This window comes from Setaria italica, chromosome II (assembly GCF_000263155.2).
Source record: "Setaria italica strain Yugu1 chromosome II, Setaria_italica_v2.0, whole genome shotgun sequence".
NCBI classification, from domain to species: domain Eukaryota; kingdom Viridiplantae; phylum Streptophyta; class Magnoliopsida; order Poales; family Poaceae; genus Setaria; species Setaria italica.
In genome coordinates this window covers 1,445,830-1,459,630 of record NC_028451.1, presented here as the reverse complement: position 1 = coordinate 1,459,630, position 13,801 = coordinate 1,445,830, and the positions used below count along the sequence as shown (strand labels likewise).

The following is a 13,801-nucleotide window of genomic DNA, read 5'->3' as shown; positions in this document are numbered from 1 at the left end:
TCGGATAGGTGGTATAGCACGCTTCCTTTTCACTATGAAAATGAAGTTTTTAATGATCTGATAGCAGCTGGCAAAAAAAATGATTGTAAAGATATTTACAGATGATAATGATACTTATGAGCACTCTGATGATGAAGAGATAGAGGAACATTTGGCCCGTCAATGTATTTCAAATTAACACGTCAAATCGAACTCAAGACCTCTCACCAACTCCTCCAGAAGTTGCCAAAGGCAAATCAACTTATTATCGCATGCATGGTAGTGTCTTTGAAACATGTTTAGGGCACAACACATTATGTTTATCATCTTTTGCACAACATTAAATGTGACCTTTGGAAGATAGCCCTCCTCTAAACTTGTGATGCATTGTAATGATATGTCATGTATATATGTCTCACTTGTATCATAGTTGTTAAAGTACCACGTCAAATCGCACTTGCATTGAGATCTCTCTGACCAAGTCCTTCACCACTTTCCAAAGCAAATCAGACAAAGTCCTTGTTATATTCCACATCTTGGTTTCATCCTTATATAGATGTCCATGTATACTCCTTTGTTTGTCTACTCAGCTTATCACATGGTCATAGTGTCTTTAAAACATGTTTAGGGAAAGTCCATAGTGGAGGGAAGTAAATGTCAAAGGGAGTTTGTAAGGATAAGACAACACAATATTTTGTAAGGATATTCTAAAGCATTTGATTCTAAACCATCCGTGATACCTCTCACCAACTCCTCCACCACTTTCCAAGATAATATACCATCCGATTCCTTGCAGGAGTTTGTATGTTGGACCAACGGGAAGTTGATGAAAGAGTGGGACAAAAATGTGACTCGATCATGTCATTGTGGGAAAAGGTCCTGGTAGCTCATGTAACAGATCATTTGAAGTACACAGGATAGGGAGGTAATAGTCGACATAAGGAGAGGCATGACCAGAATCTTGAAAGAGGTAACCTTCAAAGCTAGGAGGAATGTTATTCTTGCTGATTCAATGTGTCTGCTCATAGATCAGTTCATGGATCTTATGTATTTGACCGTGATGATAGCTATGGAGCCCTCCCAGCCCCTTCGAGCCGATGCTAAGCCCAATCTGAACTGCACATGGAACGTGAAAGCTCTTTCTACAATGAGCCAAGCTATCAATATCCATCCCTGTGAGCCAACATCTCATTTCTGTGGCTACTGACTGAGGCATTTGTCGTAGTATCTTTGAAACATGTTTAGGGAAAGTCCATAGTGGAGGGAAGTAAATGTTCAAGGAAGTTTATAAGGATAAGACAACACAAATTGTGTTAGGATATTCTAAAGCATCTTATTAGGGGATCAAGCTCCACGAGGACGAGAGCTACTTTTAGTACTAGGATATTAATCAATAAGTTAAACACCTTACAAGGGGATCAAGCTCCACCAGGATGAGAGCTACTTTCAGTTCCAGGATATTAATCAACAAGTTAAACACCTTACCAGGGGATCAAGAACATGATGTTATGGTACAATAAATTAACATACAAGGAGAGGCATGACCAGAAGCTTGAAAGAGGTAACCTTCAAAGCTAGGAGGAATGTTATTCTTGCTGGTTCAATGGTGTCTTCTTATAGATCAGTTCATAGATCTTATGTATCTGGCCGTGATGACAGCTATGGAGCCCTCACAACCCCTTACTAGAGTGCGGTGTGCTTACCATGGACACCTCAGCCTCTAAAGGTATGAAATTTCACCAAGCCAAGATAGAAACCATGGCCACTTCTCAGGAGGAAGGCATAGCGCTGGAAGAATGGTTGATGGTGGTGGACGGCGGGACGCTTCACGTTCTCATACAAAGGAAGCTCCATCGACTAGACACCTTACTAGGACGAGAGCTACTTTCAGTACCAGGATATTAATGAACAGTCAAACACCTTATCAAGGGATCAAGCTCCACGAGGATGAGAGCTACTTTGAGTTCCAGGGTATTAATCAACAAGTCAAACACCTTACCAGGGGATCAAGATCCACGAGGACAAGAGCTATTTTCAATTCCAAGATATTAATCAACAAGTCAAACACCTTACCAGGGGATCAAGCTCCACGAGGATGAGAGCTACTTTTTCCAGGATATTAATCAACAAGACAAACACCTTACAAGGGAATCAAGCTCCACGAGAACGAGAGCTACTTTGAGTTCTAGGATATTAATCAACAAGTCAAATACCTTACCAGAGAATCAAGCTCCACGAGAACGAGAGCTACTTTCAGTTCCCGAATATTAATCAACAAGTCAAACACCTTACCAGGGGATCAAGCTTCATGAGAACAAGAGCTACTTTCAGTTCCAGAATATTAATCAACAAGTAAAACACCTTACCAGGGGATCAAGAACATGATATCATGGTACAATAAATTAACGTACAAGGAGAGGCATGACCAGAAGCTTGAAAGAGGTAACCTTCAAAGCTAGGAGGAATGTTACTCTTGCTAGTTCAGTGGTGTCTTCTTATAGATCAGTTCATAGATCTTATGTATTTGGCCATGATGACAGCTATGGAGCCCTCCCAGCCCTTTTGAGCCGATGACAAGCCCAATCTGAACTGCATATGGAACGTGAAAACTCTTTCTACAATGAGCCAAGCTATCAATATCCATCCTTGTGAGACAACATCTCGATTCTGTGGCTACTGACTGAGGCATCTGTCGTAGTGTCTTTGGAACATGTTTAGGGAAAGTTCATAGTGGAGGGAAGTAAATGTCAAAGGAAGTTTGTAAGGATAAGATAACATAAATTTTGTTAGGATTTTCTGAAGCATCTGCTTCTAAGCCATCAGCATCTAAAGACTTGAAATTTTGCCAAGCATGAAGCGTCTGACATATTTACAGTGTATCTCTAATAAACATGAAGCTACAAAATTGTTTTTATAATGTTTAGGACTGTTACTTAATGTACTATGCAATAAATTAATATAATAGTAATTATAAAAGAAAGAAAAAAAATAAAAAGATGGGTGGGAAATTGAAACAGGGATAGTAGAGGGGGCATTTCTCCCGCTCGGGGAGACCCTCTAGTACCGGTTGTACCCTCTAGTACTGGTTGTAAACTACAACCGATACTAGAGGCCCTCTCTAGTACCGGATGTTAATTAGAACAGGTACTAGAGGGTTCCTAGGGGGATAAGAAGCGCTCAGAGCTCCTCTCTAGTAAACACTTAGCCATTTCCAACCTCCGCTTCATCTTCCTCATGCGTGCATCGCCCAGCCCCCCATCCGCTAAGAATTTCTGCCACCGCCCCCGTCCGTCGCGTCCGTCGCCTCCGTCGTCGACCCCGATGCCGTCGCCTCCCTCCGACGTCGCGCCCCCGCCGACGCAGTCCCAGCCAGCTACGATGCCACCCCACCCTGGCCGACCCCACCCCACCTCAGCTTCGATGACATTGCCGCACCGACGCTGCCACCCCACCGACGACGCGCCCCGCCTCCCCGTCCGCGCCCCGGCCCCGACGTCGCTGCCCCCAACGCCGCCCCTCCGCGCCGGCTCCGATGCCTCCCCACCGACATCGTTGCCACCTCACCGGCTATGCCCCCGCCGCCGCCTGCCCCACCCTGCTCTTGCAGACTCACAGCGGTCGCGGGTCGCGCTAATGTAAGCCCATCATCATGTTATTTACATTTTAATTTATGCATTAGTAGAGAATAGCTAGAAAATTATAGAAAATTGTTGGAGTAGATACAAATTATAGAAAATTGAAATACTTAGAAATCATGCCTTTTATTTTTTAGAATTAATTTTTCCCGTGAAGTGAAATGCTTAGAAAATAGCTAGAAAATTATAGAAAATCCGTACTTGTTGAACTTTCATACCGTGTTCATCTCGGCGAGCATGTTCTCCGTTGAGCGGTAATGGATGTCAAGGAGGAGCTCTGATTCTATGAGGGAGAGCGACAATGGTCATGGAAGACCGTGTCCCCTTTCTCGTAGAATCGGAGCTCTTCCATGGCCAAGTACGGTGCCGCCCGGTGGAGAAATGCTCGCCAAGATGATCATGGTCTGCAGGTTCAACTAGTATGGATGGTTATTTATTTAAACATATTTTTGAGCTAGAATTTGATGGATATTTGATAACTTCAGACCTAGAAATGTCATCTACAAATGTTACTACCCTCGAGGTGGCACGTCCTGCAGGAGTTCACTTCCCTACTTCCAGTATTGTCATGCCAAAAGGCAATCAAAGCAATGGAACAGTTCCGAACATAGTAATGTTATTTCCTTCTTCTAATTGGTTCTGTACTACACATGAATAATTTCTAATTCTACTTACATACAATGCAGATTATCGATGACGCTATTAGATGGCTTAAACGAGTTGTCGCAGAGCTAGGTGGTACCACTCCTAGAGTGCAACAAGATGTAGTTGGTCCAGTTAGAAGACTACACATCTCTTTTCAAATACCCATTCAAGGAGCACCACCAGGGCATCCTAAGCCGATGGTTGCAATTGACGCATCAGGTCGACCAACAGTAATTAAGACAAGTTATGAAAGGAGTGCTGTGGAGGCATGCCTGGAAAAGATAAAGGATCATGGGTACTTTGTGCCAGACTACTATTATTTTAAAATTAAGGCACTTGAGGAGGGAAGTAGTAATGTGATTATGACTGCTGAGAGGCTTTGTCATCTGAATCGACATGACATGGTATGGATCTAATTATCCTTTTATCTTTAATTATGTTACATATTTTAAATTTCATAATAATGTTATTCTCTTCTTCTAGGATATCTATAGCCAAACCTGGGCAGCAATAAGCTTTCAAGTAATTCTGGAGCAAATCTTGGAAAGATTGGAATATATTTTCAGCATTGGATACCCGACGCTTACTAGAGATTTCACACTCCAGACTAAGATCTCTTTCTACAATGCATCTCAAGTGACGGACCCACCATTGTTTTAGATTTATGGTTGTCCAATTTATTTTTATTCTGAATTGCTAGAGAGTGCACTAGTTCATGCTCTAACTTATATTGATGAGGATCTAGACTTTAAGATTGGAGATATGAATTATATTTCATATCTTTATAAGGTATCCGAGCTAAGGCCGTAGTATGCATGAATGTAACATTTGTTTTATGTATTTGAACTTCTCTCTAAGACAAGTAGTGTTGTATCAACTTAATTACGTACTTACTTTTCTTGTGTAATTGAATTATTATCAGAAGTGGTTCTCTCTAAGATCTCCAATGTAATATTATAGATATATAGAACTTTCCATATATTAGCATATTAGAACTAGTATACGTAAATGAAACAAATACGAAATACGAATATAGATTAAAGGAACAGAAATAAGAAAAGAAAAGGAAGAGGAAAAATTAGTACCGGTTGGGGATACCAACCAGTACTAACGAGGCCACCTCCCCACGCGGCGTGGGAAGCCCTTTAGTACCGGTTGGTATCCCCGACTGGTACTAAAGGACCCCCCTCTAGTACCGGATTGCTAGTATTGGTTGCATAACCGATACTAGAGGGGGGGTTGGGAAACGGTAGTAGAGGCTATTTTTCCAGTAGTGTGTGCTAGGGACAGCACGAGTCCATTCATTGAGGCATGTCAAGTTGTCTATGCATGGTCAACGCTGTCCTAGCAATCGATTATTTGACTAACTTTGGTCGAGCAACTGAAACATTTCTTGAAAAGCAACTGCAGTTTTGTTTTTCTTTTTTCCTTTTTTACCAAAGGGAAATCCCCTGATGGGAAACCGTATCCATCCAATACACAAAAAGGTGGCCGAGAACATGTTCCGAGACTGAAACATATTTAGACTGCAACTTCAGCTCAGAAGGATGCAAAATCACCCAATTACTGAAAAGTTCTTAACGAAAGTAGCTACACACTAGAGAGTCACATAGAAAATAAGAACAAGTGATGATCCTACACTTACGCTTAGAAATGCAATGCATTCTAATCTCCCATGTAATTGAGTAATTCCCAGCTAATACTCAACTGGTGAGAACCAAATATCATACATACAAGCTAGACACACAAATTAAAACCAAGAACAAGTGTTGTGCTACAATTGCATAGGTTCCTAATGTAGAACATAGCACTTCTAGATCCAGAGCTGTTGTGATTTTGTTTTTCTTTACCCTCTTCTTCTTTAATGAAATGATTTAGAATTTCAGGTGTAACTGTGGTGCTGCTATCAAACTTTCTTTTTCTTTCTGAATCCAATTCATGAGCGACCTTTGCAACTGGACAGGCTCATGTGTAAGCCATGAGTCAAACCAGTGACAAACACGGATCCGAAGCCTAATGAGCTCCTCATCATCTTCTTGAAATAGCTTTCTTTTCCTAGCTCCCCCAGAAGTGCTCCGTCTTCTCATTCTTGATCTCCATGCGCTCATGCATGGCTTGTCAACCTGAATACGTGCAAAGCCATGTTTAGACTTCCAAAGCAATTGGTAAACCATTGCTTCGGCATTTTGGTGGAAGTAATCTATTGCCTTTGGCAGCATAATCTCTTCCAGCTGTTCCAGGGCAATGTCTGAATGCAAGAAATGTTGCTCCTTGCGGACTATCACCGCTATCTCAGAACTCCTATTCGCTGGCAGCATGTCCTCTAAAGAGCCATGGGGCGAAAAGGCGATCCCAGCTTTCAGATATGGATAATCTTGCAGAGAAATTAGGTCTTCAGATAGTGAGGTCTTCTTTTTTCTGTACATAGGTAGTGAGACGTACCAATGCAAAGTAACTTGAATTACTGGATCTAGCAAACCATCTGATAATCCTGCCATGTCCATGTTGCTAAAACGTCGAACCTGATGCTGTCCTGCTCCTTGCAACAAAGTGGGTTTGGCCGATTTAACTGAGAGAGCAAGCTATAGAATTTGTCCCAATGTTCTTTATGGTCCAAATAAAAAGAGGGCTCCCATGAGAAGTCTTCATTGGGCAGTTGAGTAAGTTCATTTCTAATATTTTCAAGTTTACACTTGAAATGAGGGGCAAATAACTGGAGGCACTTAACTGCGATCCCAACTATGTCTATACTTTCCGAGAGCTGTACGGCCAAACTAAAGATGATATTACCCTCTGGTGTACCATCATACTGGATGAATGTTAGGGTAATATGTATTCCATGCACTGGATTACGGATGGGAATCAACCATAATTGAAACAAAGGACACTCGTTTCCCCGAACAATTTTATGATGGAGTTCCTTGCCGGCAAAAAGGTTTTTGACAAAAGATTCAAAGAGCATGTGATGGCGCGGTGTGCCACCAAGCTCTATGAATCTCAGAAACTCACTAGCACCATCTGCATACCACTCAAATCTTTGAGCAATGGATCTTCTCAAGTCATTGTTATTGGGTTTAAATATGGAGAGAGCAAATGACTTGGTAGCATGCACAATACGATTAGGAAGGGAGGAATTGTTTACCTCCTGTGCCATTTGTTCGTGTTCTAGGATTCTCTGCTTGCATTTGTGCAGTGTGTCATCACACTCTTGAGCAGCACGCTTCAGCTTCCTACGCCAACGCAATAAGGATGCATCAGTGATCTGCCACTTATTAGATGTCTCAAGAGCAGCCTCCAGCCTGATGTGTGCCATCTCTAGCCTCTCCAAGTTTCTGTTTGCACTTGAGTCCTCCTTTTCCTTGTACCTGTCAACCAGTCCAGACAGGATTTGGCTAAATGTTTCCTGGGCAACCACAGAACTCACCATCTCCGCCATTACGATTCAATTAACAATAGCTCCTGTAGTCTGCTCGGGAAATGCAACATAGAATACTATACATGAGACAACAGATATATGAACTTTTGATCACAAGGAAAGATTTACGGCTCACCTTTGATTGAATCACATGGAAGTGGTGCACAGCTATCCTTCGTATAGAGAACTTTTGGAGGGTAAGATGAGAACTTAAGAATACAATGTTTATAAAGACTTTGAGAGGGCAGGAAAAGGACAAGTCAGCAACTGGGGTCTGATAGAGAGAGGTGTTGAAGATTTGGTCTCTATACAAGGGTCTATTCAAAGATGACCTTTTGCTACTTTTTCCATGGCGTACTAGTCTCCTTTTTTTCCCAAACGTACATGGCACGCTAGTCTGACCGGAGACAAAAACAAACGTGGTCCAATATGGCCACATCTTTAGTCTAAAGCAGTAGAAGATCGTGGCGACGTACGAATAGCATAACCATTTCTTGGAAAATTTGGTTTGACCGACTATGCGTGTTTTACTATTTTTGTTCAAGAACCTAGGAGAGCTGCGTATCTTTGTATTAAAAAGATGGAAATAATTACGTATTACAACACGGGTTGAAGATCATTGGGTACTTACACGAGTAACTAATACAACCAATGAAACCAATGAAACAGAGCTTACATCTGCTGTATATGATAAATTGCAAATACACTGCTAGGTTGTATTGCCATTAAAAAAATAGGAATGATTGATCTCACATCTGCAAGAGTAAGATTTTAGCGTTATACTGGCAACCATTTCTGCTATATTCAAGCATCACAGTATAAATCCATCACATATTCTCCTGCGAATCATCTCTCTCAACGCAGAGACGCGGAAGCCAGAAGTAATAGGGACTAGCGAGTGCCATGTTAGGTGGGGAAGCAAATCGATCGTACCTTGACCCCACCTGCGTGTCGCCAGAATAGGCGGCACCTCAGACCCGTCTCCGGCAGCTCATCATCCTCCGCCACGCCTTTCCCTCTCCTCCCATGAGCCCCCGGCCCCATCACCGCCGTACTCTGCACCACCCCCGGCGGCGGGCCATGTGGGGCTCGGAGTCACCTTGTCAGGAAGTGTGATGATGGGCTGGGCCAGGCCAAATCGAATTAACTTTCGTACAATAAGGCCCAACCCAGCTGACACTCCTCCGTCGGCATCCAGCGCTGTTCGTGGCGGCGATGTGCTTCAACCATTGCGAGTGCCTGTTTAGCTCAAGCACAAAACTGCATGTAGTCCAACCATTTCAGATGTTACTCTGTCATTACGGGTTGGTATCTGTTGGCGCTAAAATCAGGCCAACACATGAACGTACTCGAATGTGTAGTGGGCAGGGGCGCACCTTGCAGCACCTCTGCATAGGCCAGTCAGACCGGTTCGATAGACCGGTCAGACCGGTTCGCCGGGGCAACCCGACGACCGACCAACAAACACTCGCCCGGGAAGGATCCCGTCGGGGCAAGCGCACACAGGTTTGCTCTAGGATCGGCATGCCACCTAGAACACCCTAGAGATGAAGGAGGAACAACAAATAGTAGATTGGAAAAGCTAGGGCAAAGGAAAATGGTAAAAAAGATAAAAGATGTGTTTTTGATCGATTGGATACCCTCAATTGGTCGTGAACCTTTATATTTATAGGGAGGGGCCTAATGGAGTTGAAACCCTTATAAATCTTGTTAGAAAATACAACTCCTACTCAGACTCTACGGACCTAAATCGGTCTAACCTGTCTGCTTAGGGGCAGATCTTCCCAAGGTCATAACTCTCTCATCCGAACTCCAATCGGATGTTCTACGTATGTATTTTGGTCTACTCGATGAGAGCTATGCAACGGTGAAGTTCAATTTGCATTTTGAGCACTTTGACCAAACCGGTCTGACCGGTTTGGGAGACCGATCTAAACAGGTCTGTCCAGGTTTGCCAATTTCAATCACGAACAGTATCTAACCTGTGGATCTACCATCTTAGCTAAAGCTTTCAAATACGAAATGGTTTTTGACAGCATCTTGAACCAGAGCTGCAACTTTATGGGACAACATGAACTCATGTGTCAGACCAGTGTGAAGCAGGAACACAAAAGTATGCGAGTGCTGCCTCGCGCGAGCGTCTGCGGGCGGGCAGCGGGCGGCCTTTTTTAATTTTTTTGAAACATTTTTATCCTGGTTGATTTTACCAACCGGGACTAAAGGGGGTCTTTAGTCGTCCCAGGTTATTCACCCGGGACTAAAGAATCCCCTTCGTCTTGAAAATTTTATCCCGGAAGATTTTTGGTTGATTTGAGCCCTACCAAACGGGATTAATGCCCCGTTTTCCATCAGTGCAAAGATCATCATATAATACATGAGCAATCTCAGCCGGGACTGGACAACTGTGGAACTGACAATCTGTGCCATTAGGATTCAAGCATATATAGTATCCCTTCCATCCATATTCAGGAAGTACGACATATAACAATCTAGATGGGAGATAGATACATGAATTTTGGATAAGAAGAAAAGAGTTAGCTTAGCAGCTGCAGGAACCTTCCTTTGATTGAATAATGGTAAATCATACTGCAAGCCAAGATGATAACTTAAGGAGAAGATAGCGATGTCCAAGTTAGACAACTTCGGTAGTTAGAGGTTGTATGGATTTGGGATTCTTTTAATCAGGAAGTATGATTTAAGTTAAACTAGGCTTGAATAAACTAAGCCAACATGCATTACATGGAAGAAAGTGGAAGAGGTGCGTCAGGTCGCGTGAAAATTGGGTTAGTTTGATAACTAACAGCGACAGACGGTCAGGGAACGAAAGTGAAATTATTCCGAGTGCAATTATTTTTGTCGGGCATTCAACAAAGACTTTGCCAAGTGCAATTATTTTGCCGAGTGTTTGTTTTGCAGCACTCAGCAAAAAGCTTGTTTGTCGAGTGCCCGAAGAATTACACTCGGCAAATACTATTGCACTCGACAAATCTTCAGTTTCGGTAGTGGTTGTTTGTTTGACTTGACGGAAACATGAGAGTCTGTTACGTTGGCCAGAAGAATTGCCCAACAGGCCCCCGTCGGATCTCATCTCCGGCCGGGGCAACCACAGTCTGACTGTCTGAGACCCGTCGGACCCCGTCTCCGGCGACTGACTTTGGTCGGGCAACCCGTCTGTTACGTTGGCCAGAAGACGGATTGTTTCTTATTTAACTTTTGCATAAAAGAATTGTTTCTTTGACTTGACTTGACTTGACGGAAACCCCGTCTCCGGCCGCTCGTCATCCTCCTTTAATCATCTCCCAACGCTCGTCATCTCCCAACGGTAGTTAGATGATTCTTTTAATCAGGAAGTCTGATTTAAGTCAAACTAGGCTTGAATAAACTAGGCCATCATACATTACATGGAAGAAAGTGGAAGAGGTGCGTCAGATCGCGTGAAAGTTGGGTCAGTTTGATAACTAACAGCGACAGGCGGTCAGGGAACGAAAGTGAAAGCTTGAAACACAATTTAAAAATATTTATCTTTTTGCTATCATGTAATTCGGTCCAACGGACTACCGTCAATGAAATGGACCGTGCTTGATGAATGAAGCTGCAATCTGGAACAAAAAAGGAACTATATCTGTACATGATTGACAAGATCATAAGAAAATGATACTGAGGGTGGGGATAAATTGGCATATACATGAGGAATTTTTTTGACTAAATGAGTATTATATTTTGACTTGACTTCGTTTCCAAAATGTGTATTGACTTCAGAGCAAAGTGACAATCTGCACTTCAGTACGTGTCTGCACATAATTGGCCAGTATGCATAAAGCTATCATCATTTGAGGGTGGTTGGATTACTTCCAAGACCCGGTGAACAAAGCATAATGCGATATATCTAATTTGCATGCTACTGAACAAGGAATTCAACAATGTCTTCTTCTTTGAAAGGTTCCAGATGAATGAACTGCCACTTCTCAATAACTGAAAATATTCGAACATTCCTAGTTTGCAGGAACAATTTTCATGCCGTGCTTAAGATGCCAACTTAATGTTGCAAGGAAAGATGAAAACTTAAGAAGGAGAAGTGATGCCCAAGATTAGAGAGGAAAAAGAAGAAGACGAGTCACTAATGTAATGTTATAGAAGGATGTTAAAGAAGAAGTGACGCCCAAGATTAGAGAGTAAAAACAGAACCCGCCGCAGCCACACCCTTGCCGCCGACGGCCGACCTCATCGTCAGTGGCCTCCTCTCCCTCTGTCTCGGCGGCGCATGGCGGCGAAAGCTGCGAGTAAATGATGTGTAGGAGATGAAACTTCCAGCCCACCAAGGCCATCTCAACCTTATCTTCTTCTTCCTCGCCTTCTTCCCCAACCCTCCCATTTGATGATGGCTCACTATGGATAAAAAATATTATCCAATATTTTTTTCAAAAAAGTTGGGCCAACATTTTTTTTCAAAAAGTTCAACCAACATTTCTTTGGAAAGTTGAACCAACATTTACTCAAAAAAGTTGAATCAACATTTCTTTAGAAAAAGTTGAATCCAACATTTTTTTAAAAAAAGTTGCACCAGCAGTTTTTGAAAAAAAAAATTGAATCCAACCTTCTTCTCCGGCTCTAGCACCAGCTGGCGCGCCGGCCGGCCACGACGGTGGCAGCAGGGGAGGAAGGGGTAGGCGGCCGCCGACGCGGCGCATGCATGGGAGGGAGGGGAGGGCGGCGGCAACAGGGCCCACGGGGGCGGCCGCGCAGGCAGGGGAGGGAGGGAAGGGAGCTAGTGTTTGAGTTGATATAGATCCGATGGACCTAAGTACTTGCACGAATCTCAAACACTTTAAGGTTCAATGCCTCGAGAAGATGTATAGGTTTTCCGGATGATGCGTGGCAGCGGCCACAGTCTAGGCCCCTAGCAGGCCCTCGGCCCAGTACAGTGATGGGCTGGCCCCACAGGATATCGTGCTAGTCTAGGCCCCTAGCAAGCCCTCGGCCCAGTACAGTGATGGGCTGGCCCCACAGGATATCGTGCTACGACATCCGCGTCAATGAAGGCCGCTCAACCGACAATTTGGGCCTCTTGGGAAAAAAACCTGACAATTTGGGAACATTTTTTTTGCCCCATTTGGGAAAAACTTGCACGTCTCCCGATACTCTCCCCTCTCACTGCACGAGCCTCGAGCTGTCCTGCTACGCCAACTTTTTTCTCTCTTTTTTCCCCGTTGAGCTAGCGGATATCTCAAGCTGTTGGAGACATCCTTACTGTTTAATTATTACTCCCTCCGTTTTGGTTTCTTATACGCATGGAGCAGCAGTCCAGTGACCAAGGCAGGAGACGGTGCATGCTAGCTGCATTAGTTTTGCACCTCCGCTGGGCCCGGTTGCAGACTTGCAGCGCATGCATGCCTCCATGCAGGACGCCGGCTGTTTGCTGGCCGATTTATTTTCCTGCTGTTAATTTCCTGTTTACTGGCCGCTGTGGCCCGCGCATTAAAAATAAAGCGGCAGCCTGGGCACACTGCCTACCTACCCGTCGACCAGCTTTCTTCGCCGGTGCAACCTACAAAACGTCGCAATGTCCTCAGCGTCCGCCACCGTTTCTGCAATCCTCCCGAGGCCTCCGCCACCTCTCCGTGCATGCTTCCACTGCAAGAAAAATGACCTCTCATCCCAAGACTGAGTACCGATCACTTTTTAACCCGGTACCCGGTACTAATGTTAGTACCCGGCCTAATGAATAGTCCCCGAGGAACCCCTTAGCCCCCACCCGGTACTAAAGGCAAGCCGCCCCTGCGCACGTCCGCATGCACACTTAGATTTTTTTACTCACCTGCCCCGCGGCCCCTACCTTATCTCCTCTTGCTAAGGCTGCTTCTCTCCTCCACTGCTATCTTTCTCTCCTCTATCTTCTTCCTTCCTCCGCTAGCTCTAGATCTCCTTCCACTACCTCATCTCCCCTCCCCCTCCGCGAGCCCCTCACCAGCAATGAGGAGCAGTGACGAGGGGGGGGGGGAAGGGGGAGGGGGGAGGTGGGAAGGTGAGCGGCGGCAGCAACGGCCGGCCGCGGGCGGAGCGGCGGAAGAGGGGGGACGGAGGAGGGCCGGCCGCGGGGGCAACGGGGAAGGGGGCCGGAGGAGGGGTG

General features: G+C 44.4%; 1 protein-coding gene across 1 annotated transcript; it reads right to left on the bottom strand.

Annotated features, from left to right (window-relative positions):
• Nucleotides 1-5,632: 5,632 nt before the first annotated feature.
• LOC101761542 lies at nt 5,633-7,865 on the bottom strand. Its single transcript, XM_004955327.3, has 2 exons — nt 7,811-7,865; nt 5,633-7,725 (listed from the first exon to the last, which is right to left on the bottom strand). Exon 2 carries the CDS (start codon nt 7,693-7,695, stop codon nt 6,730-6,732), a length of 966 nt encoding a protein of 321 aa, XP_004955384.1. The 5' UTR covers nt 7,696-7,725; nt 7,811-7,865; the 3' UTR covers nt 5,633-6,729.
• Nucleotides 7,866-13,801: the final 5,936 nt, after the last annotated feature.